At 39.9% G+C, this 22,557-nt stretch overlaps 1 protein-coding gene across 1 annotated transcript in view; it reads left to right on the top strand.

Moving 5' to 3' along the window:
* LOC128831799 (uncharacterized) overlaps window positions 1–22,557 on the top strand; it is a 53,982-nt gene that overhangs the window by 19,087 nt on the left and 12,338 nt on the right. Inside the window, exons 6-14 of the mRNA XM_054018567.1 lie at window positions 3,097–3,135; window positions 6,227–6,304; window positions 8,338–8,474; window positions 10,703–10,822; window positions 11,460–11,490; window positions 14,047–14,071; window positions 16,013–16,037; window positions 19,721–19,759; window positions 20,698–20,799. Coding sequence (XP_053874542.1) covers window positions 3,097–3,135; window positions 6,227–6,304; window positions 8,338–8,474; window positions 10,703–10,822; window positions 11,460–11,490; window positions 14,047–14,071; window positions 16,013–16,037; window positions 19,721–19,759; window positions 20,698–20,799 — 596 coding nt within the window. The remainder of the gene's footprint in view (window positions 1–3,096; window positions 3,136–6,226; window positions 6,305–8,337; window positions 8,475–10,702; window positions 10,823–11,459; window positions 11,491–14,046; window positions 14,072–16,012; window positions 16,038–19,720; window positions 19,760–20,697; window positions 20,800–22,557) is intronic.

Raw genomic sequence — 22,557 nt, 5'->3', positions numbered from 1 at the left:
CTGTATTAGTCAGAAGAATTCCAAGATACGTTCTACCTCACTGCTGTGGCAGTGGTGCTATGAAAGTGTTGGCTATGTCTTCCTGATTTTACCTGTCCTAGAGAATGATACAATAAATAAAGTATGATCAACATTGATTATTTTTCCATAGTGGTCAAGAAGACACTAGTTTTCAGTGTCTGAACCTTCAGTCGAAGGGATTTGCTGAACAGTTGTTCAGGCTTGCCCTCAGACCTCAGTCTGGGTAATGAGACAAAATCGCTAATTGAGAGGCTGCTTTTCAAGCAGTTGAAAGTTGGTGAAGTTTAAGAAATGAAATCTACAAACTGAATTTACTCCAGGATCTGGCTTGCTTCCAATAAGTAGAAAAGAATAAACCAGGTTTCCCTACATTATATGCACATATATTTCTTACAGAAGCATCACTTGTCAGTCCATATCAGCATATAAATGTCAGACCTGGACTATAAATCCTAGCTATCGGCATTCTCAATTCAGTATCCTTCCTACTTCCTGGTTATATAAAATAAGGCTTACTTTTGGACGTCAGCTCTGCAGGAGAGACTTTGAACCTGTCTGTCTGTTCTTTATGCTACATCCATCATCCTTGAAGTATGATCAAAACATTTGTGCTGTTTTCACAAATATGAGATGCCTTCAAAGGCTCCAGTCTTCAATCCTAAAGTAAACTCAGGTTAGACCAGTTTGTATGGAAAAGGCTTGAAATGAGTGGGATGTAAGATTCAATCGAAGTCTTAGGTGAGCCAAGGATCAGAGCGTTTATTCATTATCATACAGCAAACAAAAAACAAAAAAGGAGGGGGGAAACACCAAAGGCTTCCGTAGTGCACATCATTAAGGTAACATCAAGATAAAGAGCTAGATCCTAGAGCAGGGTTGTCTCAGTTTCCCAGGACAAATTGTCCTCCTTTGTCCTTTAAAAGAAATACCATATTTACTCGTTCATAAGCCGAATATTTTTGGTAAAAAAGTGACGCATCAAAGAGCGGGGGTCGGCTTATAAACAGGTCTACACCAAAATTTGATGATTTTAAACTCTATGGAATCATTGAATTGAATATCTAATACAGGGATCTGCAACCTTTGGCAGGCAGCCCGCCAGGATAAGCACCCTGGTGGGCCTGGACGGTTTGTTTACTGCCGCTTCCACAGGTTCGGCCGATCATGGCTCCCACTGGCTACGGTTCGCTGTTTCCCGCCGCCCCCATTGGCCTGGAGTGGTGAACCGCAGCCAATGGGAGCCATGATCGGCCGAACCTGCGGTTGCAGCAGGTAAACAAACTGGCCAGGCCCGCCAGGGTGTTTAACAGTTCCCAATCCCTGATCGAATAGGTTGCGCCACTTCCTGCAGTTCCCATTGGCTGGGAAAGGCGAACCCTGGCCACAGGAAGCTGAGGGGCTCCATGCCTGCAGATGCTCCAAGTAAACAAAACGTCCTGACCCATCAGCCAGGAGCCAAAGTTTTCCAACCCCTGAAATATAGGGTCAGCTTACGAAAGGCTCAAACAGTTTTTGCTATTTTTACCTATCCATTTGTGGGGATCGGCTTGTAAATGAACAGGCTAATGAACAGTTATATATGGTATATAAGGTAATTCAGTAGTGTGGTGTTGGGTTATCTTTAATAGTTTTTTAATCTCACTTGTTGCACATAGCTGGTAAGCTTTCTCTCCTGAGGCGTAGTGGAGATAATTGCGCTCAAAAGGAAAGATTGTTCTTGACTAGTTTGTCAAGCTAACTGAGTTGACTAATATGACCATAAAATATTGAAGGTTTTCTTTAAAGAAACCTAAGTTGGATCTCAGGTGATGAGTGATACTGGATGAAAGGACAACTTGAAATACAGTATGTTCCCTTTCTAAATCTTTTTTTAGTTTTGTTATAACTTAGCATCTTAGAAATATTTTTGGGACTTGGTACTGTATGTTTTATGATTTAGCCCAGAAACCATGATTACCAAGTCTAATTCCCATTTCACTGAGAGATGGTTTAGGGGTGCGGTGGACTCAGCCAAATGGGAGACATGATTATTCTAAGAAGAAATCTGGTTAAAACATTTTTTCCTTTTGTTAAATTTAAACACTAGCACAGTGTCTTGAAATGGACAACAAATTTACACAAGTTTGATATTGAAATCCACTATAATCTATTCTTGAACTACTTACCTGGTACAGATACCAGAGCAAACCAGTACTGCTCACAGCACAGGGTTCCCTTAATTTCATTAGTGTGCTATAAGCCTATGGTAACAAAAAAATTAATATGGAATTTTACATCAGTTTTAAGGCAGACACTTGACCCAGGAGCTTTATAGTCTAGGTTGAACTTTTAGTATTTTCAGTAAAGGGGTATTTTAATACCGTATATTGAACTTTACCAGATACTCTTCTTAGGGCTTTTTTTTTTAAATGTGTGCCATAAATTAGCTTTATACTGGGTATTTATAAGGGGACAACTGAGCATGTGGAGGACTGGGGAGGGGCACAGGAAGGGGGAAAGTAACTCTGCAAAAGTAACACTGCCAAGCCTGAAAATATCTGAAAAGGCCCTGTAAGGCCTGATTGTGCAATCAGATCTATGGGATAGACTTGGTACTCATAGGGTTTCCCATGAGTACAAGGGGTCTCCCCCATCATGGATGCAATTTCAGGACCTAACTGCTTCTGGGCTTTGATCCTAGTTGTGGCTTTTCAAAGCTACCATAACAAATATTAAATAATGAAAATAACTGGAATAGGAGTAACACAGATTAATGAATTTTTGTAGTTAAACTTTCAAAGAAATTTTTTAGTTAATATTTCCGTGATCCATACTTGATATTTTGTCTGGCAGGGGAAGTAATGAAATTTTTAGGTGAACACTTTTAAAAAAAAAATTGTTAATGAAAATAGGAATTGAAAAGATACAAAAGCAAAAGATCAAATACCAAGATGGAACAATATTGTTAGTGAGGCTAAATTGAAAACATTAGGTACATAGAATAAAGGGAGACATCGCTTTAAATCTATTATATTTTTTGTGTCTGTTCTGCTATGTGGAGAAAGACAAATAACTGTCAAAATAATGTTATCTTAGGTGCTCCCGCTCCAGTGATATATGAAACACAGAGACCAGGTAAGAAAATTGAATATAAACGAATAAATTCAACATGCGTTACACCAGGGGGTTCTCAACCTTTTTCTTTCTGAGGTCCTCCCAACGTGCTATAAAAACTGCACAGCCCACCGGTGCCATAACAAGTGGTTTTCTGCATATAAAAACCAGGGCCAACGTGTGTGTGTGGGGGGGGGGGGGTAGCAAGCAGGGTAATTATCCGAGGCTCCATGCCACAGGGGATCCCACAAAGCTAAGTTGCTCAGACTTCAGCTTCAGCCCTGGGTGGCAGGGCTCAGGGCCCTGGGCTTCAGCCCCATATGGTTGTTTTTTGTCTTTCTGCACTGGGCCCCAGCAAGTCAAATGCTGGCCTTGCTTGGTGGACCCCCTGAAACCTGCCTGCAGCCCCCCAGGAGGTCCTGGATGGACACCGGTAGAGAACCATTGAGTTACACTTCTAGAAAACAAAATTTTTGTTTCGATGATCAGAGTCCAAAGTTCATGAAGATAGTCTTAAGTTTTAGGAAGAAATAACTCCACTTGTGCACTATCAAACATTTCGACCATCAGTGCTTCATGCAATGGCTAACTTCTTCAGTTTAAGAATCTCTGAAAAACATAGCAAAATATGAGACTTCTGATTGAAGGAAACCTTGTCAAATCTGGGACGTTCTTGCAACCTGTGATACAGAGCATGACTTGTAGCTCAAGCTATTGTTTGAATCCTCCAGCAGATGTGTGCAAGTTTGGTAAAACTTTCTCTTACCTGAGCCTGGATTTTGTTTCTGTTGGCACAGTTAATTCATCCTTGTAATGGAGTTAAGAAGGTTATTTTTTTTATCCCATTTTCTGTTTACTTAGCTTAATCATGACTGTACTCTGGCATCTTTGGGGTGGGGTGGGGGAAATAGCATTTACTAAACTACCATTATTGTAATACTGTTTTACTTTCCTGAGATTTGAAAGAAGTAACTTTCTTTATGATAAATTTAGTCCAAGTGCCCAGGGTAGATCTTAAAAAAACCTGTGGTTTTATTTAAAAAAAAAAGTTGGGGTTTTTTTAATTAAATTTGATTTTTTTTATTTAAACTAAATACAAGTTTATTTTTTAATATAAACATGTAAAATTAAATTTGAAATTGACAGCCTATGTTAAGGCCTAAATTATTAAAATAATTAAATACAAAAAATATTTAATACACATTTGCTGACAAGCTTTAAAGAAAGTCAAACCACTGAACTAGTGGAAATCACAGTTGAAATAATGTGAACCAGAGTTTGAATGCTAAACCAAATTTTGACATCAGTAGCCGCTTCTGCAGGTCAGAATATTTTCTTGACATCAGTTTATTCAGCTAGTTCAGTTACAAAAAAAAACAATTGCATGCTGAAAAAGCAGGAAAGCTTGTTTTCCTCTTCCATTCTATGAATAAAAACTAGGTGTGAGATCTACTAGTTCTAAAATCTCGAAGGACATAGTGATTAGAAACACTCAGTTCAATTCACCAATTACCAGTAATACTTCCTTTTGTGTAATAAATCAGTTTTAAAGGCAATATGTCTTTTGATGAACTTTTTTTTCTCATATATCCAGCACTTTCAAAGGTAGTTATATTTAATAAAATTAATTTTTGCATTTTTAACTGAATTTGAATTTCCTTCCAAATAGAGCTTGACGCAAATCACAAGTAAAAAGTTAATCTATTAAAAAAGAAATGCATCATTCCCTATTTTCTAACATAATAAAAAATGTAAAAATTGAATCTGAATAAATGTAAATTAATCTATGTAAATAAAGGTTTATAAATATACTGTATTCTCCTGGCTAGCAAAAAGAAGCACCAAATTTAACATAAAAGCTATATTTAGTTGCAAATCAACATGTTTTAATGGTTACCAATCAAACTAAAAAGTACAAATGAAAAACATGATTGAAATTGCTGATTTAAATCATGATTAAAATTGTTGATATAAATAAATCCACTCTGTGGATGCCTGATTCACCAATTGTCTCACTGTAACCCCATAAAATTAACAAAAACTGGATTTTGTAGTAATGCTGAATAAATCTAACTATGGAAATTGCCTCTTTTAAAAAGGTGCATAATGTCAGCAAAGAAGAGAAAATATTTTAAATGTGGCTTTGGCACCTTTTGCTTTTTAATATTTTTTCATTGTGGCATGTACTTGCATCATGCAGTTACTCAGATGTAAATCTGTAAAATAAGCAAACAAAACCTTAGTCTAGTGATAGCACATTGTGTTGATTTTAGGAGGATCAGTTTGAATCCTGATCTTAATCTGTCCAGCAGAATCTGAATGTACTACTGGAGCATTCTTTTTTGTTCAAGTATTATCCTATATGTTTTTTAAGGATGTTTAATACAGACATCTTCCTAAAATGGTTGCATATGTAAACACTGCTTGAGGATATTTTCTCAGACCAACGTATCCAGGACAGAGTAACTGTTGGATTATTTTGATCCTTCCCTGAGCAGTTTTATCAATCCAAAATGAAATTAGTGTGAAAAATCTTGAAAAATACTAAGGTCTTCCTTTGCTAGGAATTGGGATTCTATCCTGAACATCTTAGCTTGATGAAATCTAAATCTAAACTTCTTAAAAGCCCTTCACAAAATTCTTCAGCCAAGTCAAAGCACTTGTAAATGCCAACATGTCTGTTAACTTTGCCTGCAAATCATTAACTTGGATGTGTCAAAAGAACAGGAGTTCTTTTTGCGGATACAGACTAACACTGCTGCTACTCTGAAACTTGTCATTATTGGATGTCAGTTACCTATATTGAACTCCCAGTTTTTCAGGCACAAAATGGGATACCAGGATAAGTCTGGATGATTAATACAAACTATTTTGATTTTTTTATAGACTTAATGCTGTGTATTTGAATACTGCTAATAAGGGAAATCAGTTTCCATTGTAAACTAATATTTTTCAATATTTCATAACTAAAATTCACTCTGACCATTCAAAAACCATGGCTAGCAACTCATTTTGTCAGTTCAGTCATATGAAACTATGTGCAAAATGTCCAGTATCTTATGGTAATTGTAATTTGTCTGTCTAATATGTATTTCTATTTTGTTTACACTAGTTAAGCGGAAGCTTACAAAGGACATAACCTGTCTGAAAGATTTTATGAAAGATCCCAAAAGAGAGGAACCTCTAGTTGGTATGTTGTGTTTGTAGTCAGACAACTTCCCTTTACTTTCACTCTGAGGATGGGACCTACTCTGGGAGGCTGGTAGATTATTTGGCATCGCATCCCTGTAGTACTCCATCTCTAGAGGGACACATTGAACTCCACGTGCCATTGTTCTTTCTGTGGTCCTGCAGGAAAAAAGCCAGATATATGTTTCTTTCTGATAGCCCAGGATTTTCTGTATGATTGTTTACCCTCATGATGTTCCTGAGAATATTAAATCTACTGGTATATACTAAAGTTTTTCTCTACTTGATGGTTTTTCCTAGGCAGAGCTTAGCTTCATCAGTTTATCATTTCCTTCTAGCCAATGTCCTCCATGATCCTAGCAAGTGCTAGCATCTTTGAGGAGTACATTGAATTGAGTAATAGGGGCTCTGTTGTAAGCAGTAGGTTTCCTCTATTTGGATCATTATTTCTCCACAGAAAGTCTGCTCTTAACTGATTTAATAGAATTCTTGAGCTGTGCAAAATGTGTGTTACTCCCATTGTCAGTCCTGCAAAAACTACCACTATCCCTGGTGGCTTACTGCTGCCTTATATAGTATGGGTATCGAATAAATGTTCAGCGTTGGGGTTAAATTGAGCTACTGTTGTAAACAGTGGGATTGAGATCATTTCCTGTCTCGCCTACCTCTAAACCCAGCTACTCTGGGGACAGTTTCAGGGAATGCAAGAATTCAGGTTACCTGTGCAACCTTAATTCGTCCCACTTGCACGTATGCATTATCGTAGTCTTGAACTATGATGATATGCTATTTTTTTACTTATGACCACTGCCTCATTATCTGCATGGGGTGGATGGTGCTCGTTAAGTGAGCAGCTTCTTGGTATTTTGCTTTATCCTCTTGTTCAATATGGGGCCTAGACCATTATTTACTGCACATTCACTATTTCAATCCGTGCTGTGAAAACAGAATTATTTCCTCAAATCTTTTCTATAGCACTCATCTGAGTGCTTCACAAACCATTTATTTTCACTGTGTAGGATGTATTATTATCATCCCCATTTTATAGATGTGGAGCTAAAACACAGAGCAATTAAGGTCCAAAGTGTCCACTAATTTTGGGTGCCCAATTTGAGACACTTAGGGTGGTTGTTGTTGTTGTTTTTTTTTCTCTGAGTACTTAGCATTATATATCACTGTACAGGTTCTAAGCACAGTTCCCATTCACTTCAGTTGCAACTGTGAGTGCTCAGCTCTTCTGCAAATCAGAACCCAGGGTTTCAAAATGAGGTAGAGAAATAACTGACCACGTGAGGGCAGTTTGGTTTAAGTGACCTGCTGAGCATCACATAGGAATTTGTGGCAGAGGCAGGGATAGAATCCAATTCTCCAGGATGGTGTTCCAATTCCTTTACCATGAGATCTTTCCCTTCCTGCGATTTCCTGCCTCGTTTAGTACACACCTCCCAGGATCCTACAGACAAGAGTCTTCGGGTCTACACAATGCTGATACATCCCCAGAACCGTGGTCCATCCTATATATTGAATGAGATATGGATCCTGTGGGGAAAAATAGCATGGGAGGTCATGTAATTAAAGACTGCATAGAGATGCATAAAGGGGCTGAATTAAGGTTTCCTGTGCAATCTTAATTCTTGCGTTTCCTAATTTTTCAGTGCTTGACCTTTTTATTCTTTTATGGTATGTGCTTGTGTGCACCCTCTGGTTTTTTTCCTTCTGGTTGGATATTCTTAAGATTCTAGGTTATGAAGTAGTGTGATCCTGCTTTGACAGGCAGTCTACCAAGAACAGAACTTTTACTCAGAGAAAAGTCTGTACTGGTGAAGAGAGAAACTTGAACTAACAGATATTACCAGTAAGAAATCTAATCCTTAATGGGCGATTGTGAGGAAAGGTAGGAAATACCTAAAATGGATCAGTATCTTTTATCATTGATTCATCATGGGTTGTCCCTACACAGCTGAAATAAGAATCTATTTATTCATAATTGCCTGTATAAAGAAATGTAAGTACTTGTAACTTTTGATTTTATAGGTTTAGAACATGTGGTCGAAATCAGATTTGAAGGGAGGAGAGAGCCACATTATGAATGCAAACTGTGTGAATTTAACACGGAGATGGCACCTATGATAGAACATCTCAGTGGCTATAAACACAGAAGAGCATATATTGTAAGTAAAATTTTATGCATTTGAGTCAGTGCTTAAATACTCTATTACACCATTTATTAATTTTCTTTTGTATAAATAGTTGTTTATATTGTGATTAGCTCCTAGGGGCCTCATTATGAACTAATAATAATATATGATGAATACTAAGGAATCCAAAACATAGATGAATTGAGAAGATATAGCAACATTTTTACTTTTGTTATTTAGATAGGTGGTGATTAGCGTTTGCTCAGGAGGTTGCTAATGAGATAGGGAGCATTTTATGTCCAGCTACACTAATGATGAAAAGTCATTGCCATTTAAAGGTGACTGAAGTGAACAGCCGGTCATCTGCTCAGTAACTAGTTACAGTATGGTCACTGAGAATCTTGGGCAACTCCTCGTATATCCGGGCTTGTGGTTTTCTGCACCCCATCAGTTGTGATTGAATATGTTATGGCACAGGTTGTATTCAGATGATTGGCGAATGGTGATGAAGCCCATTTGTTGTTCCTGATTCAGTTAGATCTCTTGACTTCTCTTAATCCAATAGACTTGTCATTTTAGCAGGTCAGATTGCCAAGAGTAATCAGTAAATCTGTGTACTAAACTGGCTTCTGGGTGTAAGTGTGTTAATTTATGATTTTTAAAGCCTTAAGTGATATAGCGCTCAGTTGTTGGTTTTTAAAACAACCTCTTCTCTATTGCTTGAATATAGTCTTGCTCTTAGTCCCTAGTGTAAGTCTTATACACCAATGACTCTATTGTAGTGATTTGGGGCTGACAGGACTACCCAATTGTGAGCTCAGCTGTAAGGAACGTGGATAAACATTCATAAAATAATCCAATAATTTATAACAAATTTAGTGGGTAAAGGAGACCAAAAATTGGATTAGTCTTAAAAAGTCTGCTGATATAACACACAGATTGTAGATCATGTCTGGTAAACAAGAGAAGTGTGGGACTGGAAATTAATGGACCAAAATTGGCGTATCGGAAACTATATTCAATAGATAGTCTAATGAGGGGATGGGTTAATCTGTCCATCACGTCCTTTTGAGGTCCTTTTTAAAAAAACAAAACAAAAGATTCTTAGGGGAGGATCAGATTAACATTAGATGGCTGGAGAACCGATGGCCTGAACGGATCAATCTATGTGATTGTGATTGTTACCTCCAGTATCTCCTGGGTTGCCCAGGTCCACTGTGATACCATTGGACTGTCACAGGGGGGGATCTAGATGACATTGTCACCTCCAACAGCTAAATCCCCAGCACCGCCTTCCTGGTGTGTGAGGCTTGGGTTCCTGCTGTCACCCATTCCCATGTGTGTCATTTTCCTTTTTTCCCCCTATCTATTCCCCCCCATCTATTACTTTTTGTGTTTTGTCTAAAAAGAGTCTGGCTTAGCTGGCTAAGCCAACTCCTCCTTTTGCAGTACTGTTATGAGCCTGGGACCAGGAGAGACAGCTATAAGCAAAACCCTAAACAACCCGGTGCTGGCACAAGTTTCAGAATGGCTGATAAGACTGTGTTGGCCCTGTTTCTCTAGTAGTGAGATTTGCAAGTAAGAATCAACACCAAAGACAGAAGCTGCATTTTCTACCTTTTGTATTATTTTCTTTCCTCTTTTATGTGTGCTTGTCTTATTTTGTCTTCAAGGAAATGGCATCAGACTTTAAGAACAACAGCAGCTCCAACCCATCTCAACTGCTTTTTCTTCTCCCTGCACCTCTTCCCCCATCTTTAATATCCAGGGTGGTTCATAGAAAAACTTTCTATGGTTACAGTGAAGAGGAGTAAGGGATACTGTTAAAATGAAAGCCTTAATAAGCTACATTTTAAACTTTTCTTTTCCATATCTTCGATAAAGGTTCAAGAATTTTTAGTAGTGTTTGCCATGGGACTAAGCAGTCTGAGGTCTCTCTACTAAAACTCCTGAAGCATGTCACAACAACTCCATCAGACCCCAAGTCTGGTGGCCAATTAGGACATTGTACAAAGCATGTTTCTTTTGTCAAGTGTCTTACCTGAGTTCTGTATAGTGTTAAAATTCTGTAGTGATGAAAACTAATAAAAATTTATCATATTAAATCACAATTAGTTATATTCTGCTAGAGGAAATGTAGGACCATAATGTCTAAAATTTTGCTGTTTAGTTTTCTCCACAGGTATTGTAAAATTTTCCAAAAAGCATGACTCGTCAGATTTAGTATTGAAATGGTCTCAATGGTCTTTTTTCATTGACAGTCTAAAGAATTTCCAGATAAAATGAAGAAAAACACACCAGGTGTGAAAGAGGACAAAGTCTCATTTCTCAGACGGATAGCGAGAGAGATAGAAAAGGCTGAAGGTTTGAAAATGTATAAGGTAAATTGGATAAGTTTAAACTAGCAACTAAATTTGTTCTTTGGTTCTATATCTAGGTTCTGGCAAACTAGACACTAGGCCCTATTAAATTATTAATTTTAAAAAGTAATAAACTCTGTTTAATTTTACAGAGTGCTTTCAGAAAGCATACATCTTCCTGAGTCAATATTTCACTTAATGATGGTCAAAAAATCAGGAGGATTCCTTAAAATTTCACCAAAACCTTTTTGCTGTTTTCACAGAAATTTAGAACTTTTAGAATCAGAAATTGTCCAGCCAGTCCTGTTTCAGTGATAAATGTTAGGTAAATTACATTAAGATTCATAGTGGCAAAGGGTTGAAATTGCTTATGTTTTAGAACCGTAGGACCTTAGGAAATTCTTGCATCTCAAACTTGATTCTTTCAGAAAACAAGTGCTAATTTGTAAGGGTTGCCTGGTAATGTTTAGCATTTGTTAAATTTAAAATTATGTGGTGCAATAGGTAGTGGTAAATAAAGGTATAGTGAGACGGGTTCTCTGGGGGCCCAAGTTTCTGCTGGGCACGGCAGAGGAGTTGGACTGTGGGGAAACAACCAATATTAAGTGATATGTAAGCGAAGAAGTCTTATCTAAACAAGCCTGTTTTTGTTTCCTAGACTGAAGGTTATACAAGACCCAGTATATCTTGTAAGTTTGTGAAATTACGTGAATATAATTTTAATATATTTAAAATAAAACTTCAATAAATGAATATTTGAACCTAACTTGAGATTACCGATAGCCACAAAAATTAGTGATTACCTAAAACATGTAAAATTTTAGAGCAATAGCTTTGATATGCATATAACTTTCTATTTTTAAATCCTGTTTTAACTAGATGTGCAAAAAATGATCTTGTTACAGTTTTCACATTTCTGAAACATTTCAAAATAGTGAAAATGCATCTGGCAGTATTGAAGATACCCAGTGTTGCTGTATGTGTGTTGGTCCCAGAATATTAGACAAGGTGGGTGAGGTAATATTTTTTTATTGAATCAACTTCTGCTGGTGAAAGAGACACAAGCTTTTTAGTTACATGGAGCTCTTCTTCAGGTCTGGGAAATGTAGTCAGTGTGTCACAGCTAAATACAAGGTGGAACAGATTGTTTAGCACAGGTGTAGACAACCTATGGCATGCGCGCCAAAGGCGGCATGCGAGCTAATTTTCAGTGGCACTCACGCTGCCCAGATCCTGGCCACCAGTCCGGGGAGCTCTGCATTTTAATTTAATTTTAAATGAAGCTTCTTAAACATTTTTAAAACTTTATTTACTTTACATACAACAATAGTTTAGTTATATATTATAGACTTATACAAAGAGACCTTCTAAAAATGTTAAAATGTATTACTGGCATGCGAAACCTTAAATTAGAGGGAATAAATGAAAACTCGGCACACCACTTCTGAAAGGTTGCCGACCCCTGGTTTAGCATAAGTAGCTAACACGTATCTATGTGTTAGCTACTTATGCTAAACAATCTGTTTCATCTTGTATTTAGTTGTGACACTGAGTACATTTCCCAGACCGGAAGAGCTCTATGTAAAGTGGAAAGCTTGTCTCTTTTATCAACAGAACTCGGTTCAATAAAAAATATTACCTCACCCATCTTGTCTCTACTATTTAAGATCATAATTAATAGTTATTGTACTCATTAACTCAACTGACAAATGTATTTCAATGAAAAATGCTGTATTATATGTCATTGGTTTGGAATAAGTTGATAAACATTTCTCCTTCCTGATTGAACTATGGCTATGTCTACACCACACACTGCTGGCGGTGGTGTGTAGGATGTGTAGCTATATGTTGCAGCGAAACGCCAGCTTGCAGTGTATAGCTGTACCTGTAAGTGAGAGGCCCTGGCAGGGTGGAGGCAGTGGGAAAAGACTGAGCCTTTTCCCACTGCTGGAGTCTTTCCCTGAAGCAGGGGGAGGCTCTAGCAATGGGGAGGCAATGTGACTACGCTGTTAAAAATAGCAGTTTAGACAGGGAGGCACAGCTTGGGCAAGTAGACTGCCATGTGGGGCACATACTTGGATTCATACCGGTGTCCTTCAGGCATGTCTTTACTTGCCTCACTATTTACACTGCTATTTATACCAAGGCAAGGGGGCCTACCTGGTTATGTACTCTACAGTCTGTTGAAAGAAGCTGAGTGCCCTCCACTAGAAAAACTATGGGTTCTTTATAGAACCTCTGAACTGGCTTTAGTATGCTAACAGTCCTCTGACCCATTAAAATGTCAGTGTAGCTGAATACTGCAAATACTATATCTTTAAAATTAGCTTAGTAATGAAAAAGGTCAGATATAAATATTTGATCCAAATACATTTATATAATCTGGGACATCTTGGTGTGACACAATCTGAATGATGCCAATTGGGGGCAGACAGTACCTGGTACACTTTAATAGTCTAATACAGGGGTGGGCAAACTACAGTCAGCCCACAGGATTGCCCCCCGTGGCGCTGCAGGCCCCACGCCAATCTCAGAAGCGGCCAGCACCACTTCCCTGCAGCCCCCGGGCAGGGAGGGGGACAGAGGGGTCTGTGTGTTGCCCTTGCCTCCAGGTACCGCCTCCTGCAGCTCCCATTAGCCGGGAACGGGCCCTCCCCCCCCGTGCGCACCGCTGCCACCCTGGAGCCGCTTTAGGTAAGTGGCGCCAGGCCGGAGCCCGAACCCTGCCCCCCAACTCCCTACCCTAAGCCCCCTACCTGCTCCTCACACCCCTCCTGCACCCCAACCCCCTGCCCTGAGCCCCCTACCTGCTCCTCACACCCCTCCTGCACCCCAACCCCCTGCCCTGAGCCCCCTCATACACCCTGCACCCCTCCTCTGGCCCAGTCCCTTGCCCTGAGCCCCTGCCTGCACACTGCACCCCCTCCCACACCTCACACTCCCTCACGCACCCCAACCCTCTGCCCCGGCCCTGCATACAATTTCCCCACCCAGATGTGGCCCTCGGCCCAAAAAGTTTGCCTACCCCTGGTCTAATAATAAGATAAGAGGGAAGGTGAATTTGGCTGATGGTGACAAAATTTAATCAGATCCATTGGCATAATGAACAGGGCCATTGCTGAAGAGTTCTGTACTTAACTGAGCTCGGAGTGTAAATAAATATTTAATTTATATTATAATCCGTTTTCAATGATACTATAATGCACATGTGCTCTTGCTGACCGCATCCAATTTTTTTTTTCTAGCCTCATCATCAAAGAAAAAATCAAGGTGAGGAAACTTCCAGTAAACTCCCACATGAATAGATTTATTACCATTACATCACCATACATTTGAAATGATTAAGTGGCTACTTATTTTGTTTATCTCAGACCATTGCAACTTGTCTTTAGAAAAAAATCCTACATTTTATTTGTTGTCTTTGTTCAGTTTTTCCTCTTGTACAAAACTTTGTTGATTATCAGTGAGTTATAGATTATTTTAATCTTGTATGTATAACTATGACTTTCTGATGTATTGCACTTGCTGAGTCATTTAATGGCAGCATGATGTATTTATATATAGAGAAACTTCAGATCATATCCCAAAATGGTCCATCATGCCCAGGGCTGGCATTGGTTGAGAATGTTGCAGAGGTGGCACACAGTCAAAGGAGATGACCAAGATAATTAAGGCATTTTTCTTATCAAGGAGCTGATGTTCTGTGAAGGAGCTTTGTTACTATTTATGTCTGTATAGTAGAAAAATAATAGCATATAATCACACTGTTAAAACAATAGAATACTAATTGAAATGTATTAAATATTTTACATGTTTTTCTACATTTTCAAATATATTGATTTAAATTACAACACAGAATACAAAGTGTACAGTACTCACTTTATATTATTTTTATTACAAATATTTGCACTGGAAAAATAAGAAATAGTATTTTTCAGTTCACCTCATACAAGTATCATATTGCAATCTCTATCGTGAAAATGCAATTTACAAATGTAGATTTTTTTTTTTTTTGTTACATTGTTTTGTGTTTGAGTGGAGATATGTAAAACTTTAGAGCCTACATGTCCGAACATACGAATCTTTAGCGCATCTGGCACATAAATATCTTGCCTACTCTCACTTTCAGGTGACATTTTGTAAACAAGAAGCATGCACCATTATCTCCTGCAAATGTAAACAAGCTTGTTTGTCTGACCAATTGACTCATAGACTCATAGACTTTGAGGTCAGAAGGGACCATTATGATCATCTGGTCTGACCCCCTGCATGCTGCAGGCCATAAAACCGTCCCTACCCCTTCCCTGGACTCTGCTGTTGAAGTCCCCAATCCTGTTTTTAGTGACTTCAATCGGCAGAGACCCTCCTGCTAGAGATCCCTGCCCCATGCTGCGTAGCAAGGCGAAAAACCTCCAGAGGCTCAGCCAATCTGCCCTGGAGGAAAATTCCTTCCCGACCCCAAATATGGCGATCAGTAAGACCCCGAGCATATAGACAAGAGTCTCCAGCCTGACCCCTGTTAGCCATTATACTATTTACCTACCATTTCTTGGTTTTCCTTGACTACTATGTTTTACCATTAAACCATTCCCTCCATAAACTTATCTAACTTAATCTTAATTGGCTGAACAAGAAGTAGGACTGAGTTGACATGTAGACTCCAAAGTTTTACATTGTTTTATTTTTGAACGCAGTTAGTTTTTTGTACATAATTCTACATTTGTAAGTTTAACTTTCTTGATAGAGATTGCACTACAGTACTTGTATTAAGTGAATTGAGAAATACCATTTTTTATTTTTACAGTGCAAATATTTATAATAAATGAATATAAAGTAAGCACTGTACACTTTGTATTCTGTTTTGTAACTGAAATCAATATATTTGAAAATGTGGAGAACATCCAACAGTAGTTATATAAATAGTATTCTATTTAACAGCGCGATTAATCACGATTAATTTTTTTTAATCTCTTCACAGCCCTAGTAGAAAGTGTTCTTGGACTCTTCTGGTGGCCTTATTGTGGTCCTATATCCCAGCATTGAATGTGGTTCTACAGATGTGCCATATGGTGGGAGGTCTTGATTAATAATTGAGGTCACTTGGGAAGTTGAAATCTGTGCGCAGGATGGCTTATATAAAATTCTAAATCCTTTTTAAAATAGCCTTTATGATGTTGCTTTAACAACTGAACTTTCTTCTTTTTATTCTAGGTGGGAAGATGATTACAAGCCTGAGGTAAGAGTTAGTAATTTTGAAATGTGTTGTATGATAGTTATGTTTCATTGTTCTTGTTTTCTGAATGTCTACCTGTTTTGACTCAATTTCCTATTTTCTTGATATTGTATTCCACTTTATACAATAAAGTGAAATAACCTCCCATAACAAATCTTCATGTTGGTAAGAGATGCTTACCACTCTTTGGTTAATCAATTTTGTGGAGGAAGCTTTGTCTCTGTACCCCAAGTAGAAAGTCAGTCAGTCTGCTTCCTCACTATTCCCTCCTTCTTTAAATCAAAGATCTTCTATACTCAATAACTTGTTAAATCTTGGGTTAGCAAAAGGACAATAAAAAAATCCACAGATTTTTCTCAAAGATGTACCCTAGCACAATGTTGTCTTGGTTCATGACCGTGGCTCCTAGTTGCTACAGTAATACAAATAATTAATTTATATTGATGATGCCTTTAGTAGCTGCCCTGAAAAGCACTAGGCACCAACAGCTTTGTCAGCCTTATCTTGATCTTAATATCAAAACTTTGACACACACCATATGGTATAAATCAGTGGTTCTCAACCTTTCCAGACTACTGTACCCCTTTCACGAGTCTAAGTTGGCTTGAGTACTCCAAGTTTCAGCTCACTTAAAAACTGCTTGCTTACAAAATCAGATATAAAAATACAAAAGTGTCACAACACACTGAGAATTTGCTTACTCTCTGATTTTGTGTGTATGAAATTTTAGTTTGTAGTGACTTTGCTAGGCTTTTTATGTAGCCTGTTGTAAAACTAGGCAAATATCTAGATGAGTTGATGTATTCCCTGGAAGACCTCTGCCTACACCCATGGGTATGTGTGCATCTATTTGAGAACCATTGCTGTAAGAACTATGATTCTTCTGGAATTTGGCACTGTGTGTGGTCTCAGGCCAACCAGTTGTCTTGATACTTTTGGCTCTTAGTTGTGGCCTATTTCATTGGCATGGAGATCTGCTGGTGCCATGAGAGCTATCAAAGCACAGTGTCTCATCAGGGAAGAAATTGGCTCCCGGAGGAAGATATTCACATTCTATAAGAAATTCCACACTTGAATATGACATCTTCCCTCTTCATAATGGCTTGTCATCAGTTGTTAAGCTTTGGATTCACCACTAGACTTCTCTTCAGTTGCAGCTTTCTTGTACATTTAAAAAACTGATCTAGTTAAACCTATGCAAACTAGAGTTGCCAGGAGCCTGGTCAAAAAGGGACCCTGGTGGTTGCTGTCAGCACCACTGACCGGGCCATTAAAAATCCAGTTGGTGGTGCAGCAGGGCTAAGGCAGGTTCACTTTAAAATGGTAAATCTACTAAGTGCTGATAGTACTTGGCTGGATTATTTTTTTTTTCCTTTGGAGTATTTAATCATCTAGTTAAAGGCAGAAATCAGTTTGCCTAAACTGAGAAATAATTCCAGTAATGAGATACGCAACACACACACCCACACCCACACACACCCTTCATTCCTAAAAGATTCCCAGGCTCAGTATAGCTCCTGCAAGCGGCTGGCATATCCCTGTGTCCCCTATGCACAGGAGTAGCCATGGAGGCTCTGCACGCTGTCCCCACCCCGAGCACCGGCTCCACAGCTCCCATTGGCCTACACCACGGCTAATGGGAACTGTGGGGCAGTGCCTGCGGGCTAAGGCAGCGCACGGAGCCTCCGTGGGCGCCTCTGTGCCTAGGAGCCAGAGGACATGTCACCGCTTCTGGGAACCGTCTCAGGTAAGCGCTGTCCAGACCCTGCACCACACCCCGAACCTCCTCCACCAGCCCTGAGCCCCCTCCCATACCCCCAACTCCCTCACGGAGCCCACACCCTCCTGCACACCAATTGCCTGCCCTAGCCCTGAGCCCCCTCCTGCACTCCAAACCCTTCATCCCCCGTCCTGCCCCGGAGCCTGCACCCTCAGCCGGAGTCCTTATCCCACCCCCCATACCCCAACCTCCTGGCCCCACCCCGGAGCCCGCATGCCATCCCAAGCCCCAGCCCAGAGCCGCCCTCCACACTCTGAACCCCTCATCCTTGGCCCCACCCCAGAGCCTGTACCCCCAGCCGGAGCCCTCACCCCCAAACCTTTCATTATTCACGCTTAGTACCAATGTGGACACAAGAATAAATGGATATAAACTGGACATTAGGAAGTTTAGACTTGAAATTAGAGGAAGGTTTCTACCATTAGAGGAGTGAAGTTCTGGAACAGCCTTCCAAGGGGAGTAGTGGGAGCAAAAGACGTATCTGGCTTCAAGACTAAGCTTGATAAGTTTTTATGGAGGGGATGGTATGATGGGATAGCCTAATTTTGGCAATTAATTCATCTTTGATTATTAGCAGGTAAATATGCCCAATGGCCTGTGATGGGTTGTTAGATGGGGTGGGATCTGAGTTACTACAGAGAATTCCTTCCTGGGTGCTGGCTGGTGAATCTTGCCCACATGCTCAGGGTTTAACTGATCGCCATATTTGGGGTCGGGAAGGAATTTTCCTCCAGGGCAGATTGGCAGAGGCACTGAAGGTTTTTTGCCTTCCTCTGCAGCGTGGGGCACGGGTCACTTGCTGGAGGATTCTCTGCACCTTGAGGTCTTTAAACCACGATTTGAGGACTTCAGTAACTCAGGCATAGGTTAGGGCTTTGTTACAGGAGTGGGTGGGTGAGATTCTGTGGCCTGCATTGTGCAGGAGGTCAGACTAGATGATCATAATGATCCCTTCTGACCTTAAAGTCTATGAGTCTATGAATCTCTGGCTCACCCCCAGCACCCACACCCCAACCCTCTGCCCCATCCCGGTGAAAATGAGCAAGTGAGCGAGGGTGGGTGAGAACGAGCAATGGAGGGGGTGGGGGAATGGTGTGAGTGGGGGAGGGGCCTTAGAGAGGGGGTGTGGTAGGGGGATGGGGCCTCAGGGAAGAGGATGGGGCAAGGGTGTTTTGTTTCCTGCAATCAGAAAGTTGGCAACCCTAAATTCTTATGTGGAAACATTTATATTGTTTTAAAACAGTCTTACATAACTTTATCTTGCTTTGGTATATGTACCTTTACTTAAACTTGTGCAATTGGATGTTCGGAGTAGAGCCCAGGAGTCCTAATTCATCCACTGACCGTGCACGAGCCTTTCAACCTCATTTTCTGCATATAAAATTGGCATAATTACTTCTATCCCCTCACAGGTGTTGATTTTTATTTTATTTTTTTGTAAGGTGCTTTGATTATCCTCGTATGAAATATGTTAATGGCAAAGTAAATTCTATTAGCATTTCACCTTAAGAAGAATATCAGCTTATCATTGAAATAAGCTGTAACATTTGAAATAAAATGTTAACTATTTAACAGTAAAAGACCTGTTCTCTTATGGTCAACATGAGAACAGAAAGGTAATTGCTGAAAGTGAAGAGTTTTTTCAGGAACCCTATATCTTGGGAGCTAAAGTCTGTCTTAATTTTGAAACTTACGTAGCCCAAAATGGAAATATTGCAGTTGTTACTGTATATACCAGCAATAAGGGCCTAAGATTATAATTGACTGCTGTAAAATATTTTCTTCCCTCGAGCATTTGGTTGTTATATATTATGATGTTTTGCAGAAGTGTGTGTGTGTGTGTATATATATATATATATATAAAAGCACTGTAATCAGTCCTTGTGGTGGTTTTCCCCCCCTACAGAATGATCCAGTTCGAAAGCAGAAAGCCCTAGAATACTTGGTATGTACAAAAAGTACTTTTGCCAGGATTTGCTACGTTTTAACACTGGATTTGCACCACTGCAGAAAGAACGAATCTTGCATAAATCACTTGAAAGTTTATGAATGAACTTGATCAGTAATTCCTACTTTTCAAGTCATATTTCACCAAATCTTAAAGATAGGGCAGCTACAGTATAAATAAATCCTTTGCTGCTTGCTGTTGCCTGTAACATCATACATTAGAACATGAATTTGAACTGCTTCAGAGTTCAAAGAAATAGAACTTGATATCTCTGCTTTTTGTAGAGATTTTAACATTAGCTGCTAAAGTAATTTTTAATAATGTTTAATGTCTAAAATGTTTTGCTAGGAGAATGTTCATGATTAATTATGGCCTGTAATTTGTTTAGGGAAGTGTCTCATCTGTATTTAGAAGTTCTGAGAAGAAAAGGTTACTTAACTATTTTCTTTAAAAATAATTTGAAGAGAGGCTCGGACACCTGCTTCATCCTGCCTTTTTGGTTTTTACTGTGGTGCTCTCTGGTTGTTCTTCCACTCTTTTATGCCATTTTGCCCCATCTATATAACAAGATTCCAGAAATGTCATTCTGAATCCTAAAATGTCTGAGGCAGTGTGAAGCAGTGGAAACAGCTACCAGTGTGGATGAAAAGCCCTCTTTATTTAGATTATCATCTGGTTCAGTCATCACTAGGATTTGATGTCTGTTAGCATCCAGTTTGTAAATTCTCAGCCCTTTTTTTGCTTTTTAAATCTCATTTCCTTAATTTTTTGCTTGAGTTGGTCATAGAACTTCATTTGAATCCATTTATTTTGCATCTGTTTCCCAAAACTCATGATCTCCTATGGGAAGTCGGGTTGAGTATTTGAGATAAGTGTCCTTAGTTATTGTTTGAAACTTAACCTTTTTGAATGTGTGATTATTTTTAATTTGACAGGAATCTTTTCGGGTCACCTCAGACACAGAAGCAACTCTGGTAGTTAGTATTACACAAGAGCTGACCGAAGCTTTGAAGACCTTTTGTAAAAAGAAAGCAGCTGTAAGTAATTGGTCTACCTCAATGACTAGTTCCATATTGTGGTGGTCTGTTGCAAGGGTTTTCCCATTGGTTTACCCACTCCTCCCATTCATAATCATGTAACGTCCCTGAAACAACTACGGCATTTGGCACAGAAATTAGGAAATAAATTTAAGTATAAGTAGCTTAGTTTTGAGAAGTTAATTGCAGTTTTTTCTTTTTAATTTCTTTTCCACGTCCCATTTGTCCTATTTTTCTCCCCTCTGCATGTGTCTCTCTTCAGTTGGCCTCCTTTACCTTCTTCTGCACATGCTTACATGTTGCCTAGTTGTTCTCCCACCACACTGCTTTCCTGCCACTTGTATATCCAAGATATAAGGGAACTAACTCAATCATTTGGTGTTTTCCCCCAAGTGACACTACTTGGCTGCTTCATTCTTTTCTCCCTGGACATGTGGACAGTTCTCATTGGTGGCATGCAGCTCTGTTCCTGCTTGAGGCTTTGAGCCATGAGAACAGCTCCTGTTTCTTCTCATATAGCAGCAGACTGTAGTAGAGACAACTAGTCTGGTTGCTCCTCTGTTTTTATCCGCTTGTATATAGCGACCAGTGAAAATCATGGTTCCATGAAACAGTGATAAGTTAGCCTAGTATTGCGACTTTCAACAGCAGAAAGGCGGAAGCAGACATCCCTACTTTCTCCCTGTTGAGGCCACGGCTGCTTGTGGGGGGTTAGCAGACTGGTCCCATTCTGGAGTGGGTCAAAAAGATGGTGGGTTGGTCCTATTCTGGGAGGGAGGGGATTGGCGGCTGGGATAGGGATGTGTCTCATTACAGGAACTCCTCACTTAAGGCTGTAGTTATGTTCCTGAAAAATGCGACTTTAAGCGAAACGATGTTAAGCAAATCCAATTTCCCCATAAGAATTAATGTAAATGAGGGGGTTAGGTTCCAGGGAAATTTTTTCAGCAGACAAAATACTAACTCTCTCTCACTCTCACACACACACACACTCTCTCTCTCTCTCTCTCTCTCTCTCTCTCTCTCTCTGTTTTAAACAAACAATTTAATACTGGTACACAGTGATGATGATTGTGAAGCTTGGTTGAGGTGGAGGGGTCAGAGGATGGGATATTTCCCAGGGAATGCCTTACTGCTAAATGAACTAGCAGTTGACTGAGCCATGAAGGGTTAACTCTCACAACACTCTACAAGGCAACAGGAAAGGAGGGAGGGCAGACTGAGACACACACCCTGTGTGTGAGAGAAAAAATGCACATTTCCCCTTTAAATAGCCGACCCCAGGCTTAAGTACACTGCCTTGTTAATTAAATCAGCTTGCTGAGACCTGAGACAGCAGCTACTGTCTAGAAGCTCCGTCCCTCCATCCCCTCCATCGTGTGTCTCCCCCTGCTCTATGGAAGATGGGGTAAGCAGGGTGCAGGAGCAAGGGGGAGCGGGAGACACCCTGACATTAGCTCCCTTCTTCTCTCCCCCCCCCTCCTATCCCATACAGCAAGCAGGAGTCTCAGAGCAGCTCCAAGGCAGAGGGGGGGAGGGACAGCTGCTGCACAGGGAACTTAGGGGAGTGGGGAGCTGATAGGGGGCTGCTGGTCCACCCTGGTTCCCTAATTGATCAGCAACTTAACATCGAAACAGCATTAACCAGGGTGACTTTAAGTGAGGAGTTCCTGTATATGGCTCTAGATGGTCTGGCCCAGCCAGGGTCAGAGATCAGGGCCTGGCTTATGCTGTTTGGCTCCCATCCAGGTTGCTGCT

This window comes from Malaclemys terrapin, chromosome 2, assembly GCF_027887155.1.
Source record: "Malaclemys terrapin pileata isolate rMalTer1 chromosome 2, rMalTer1.hap1, whole genome shotgun sequence".
NCBI lineage: Eukaryota > Metazoa > Chordata > Testudines > Emydidae > Malaclemys > Malaclemys terrapin.
This window is presented reverse-complemented; position numbering and strand designations above follow the sequence as displayed.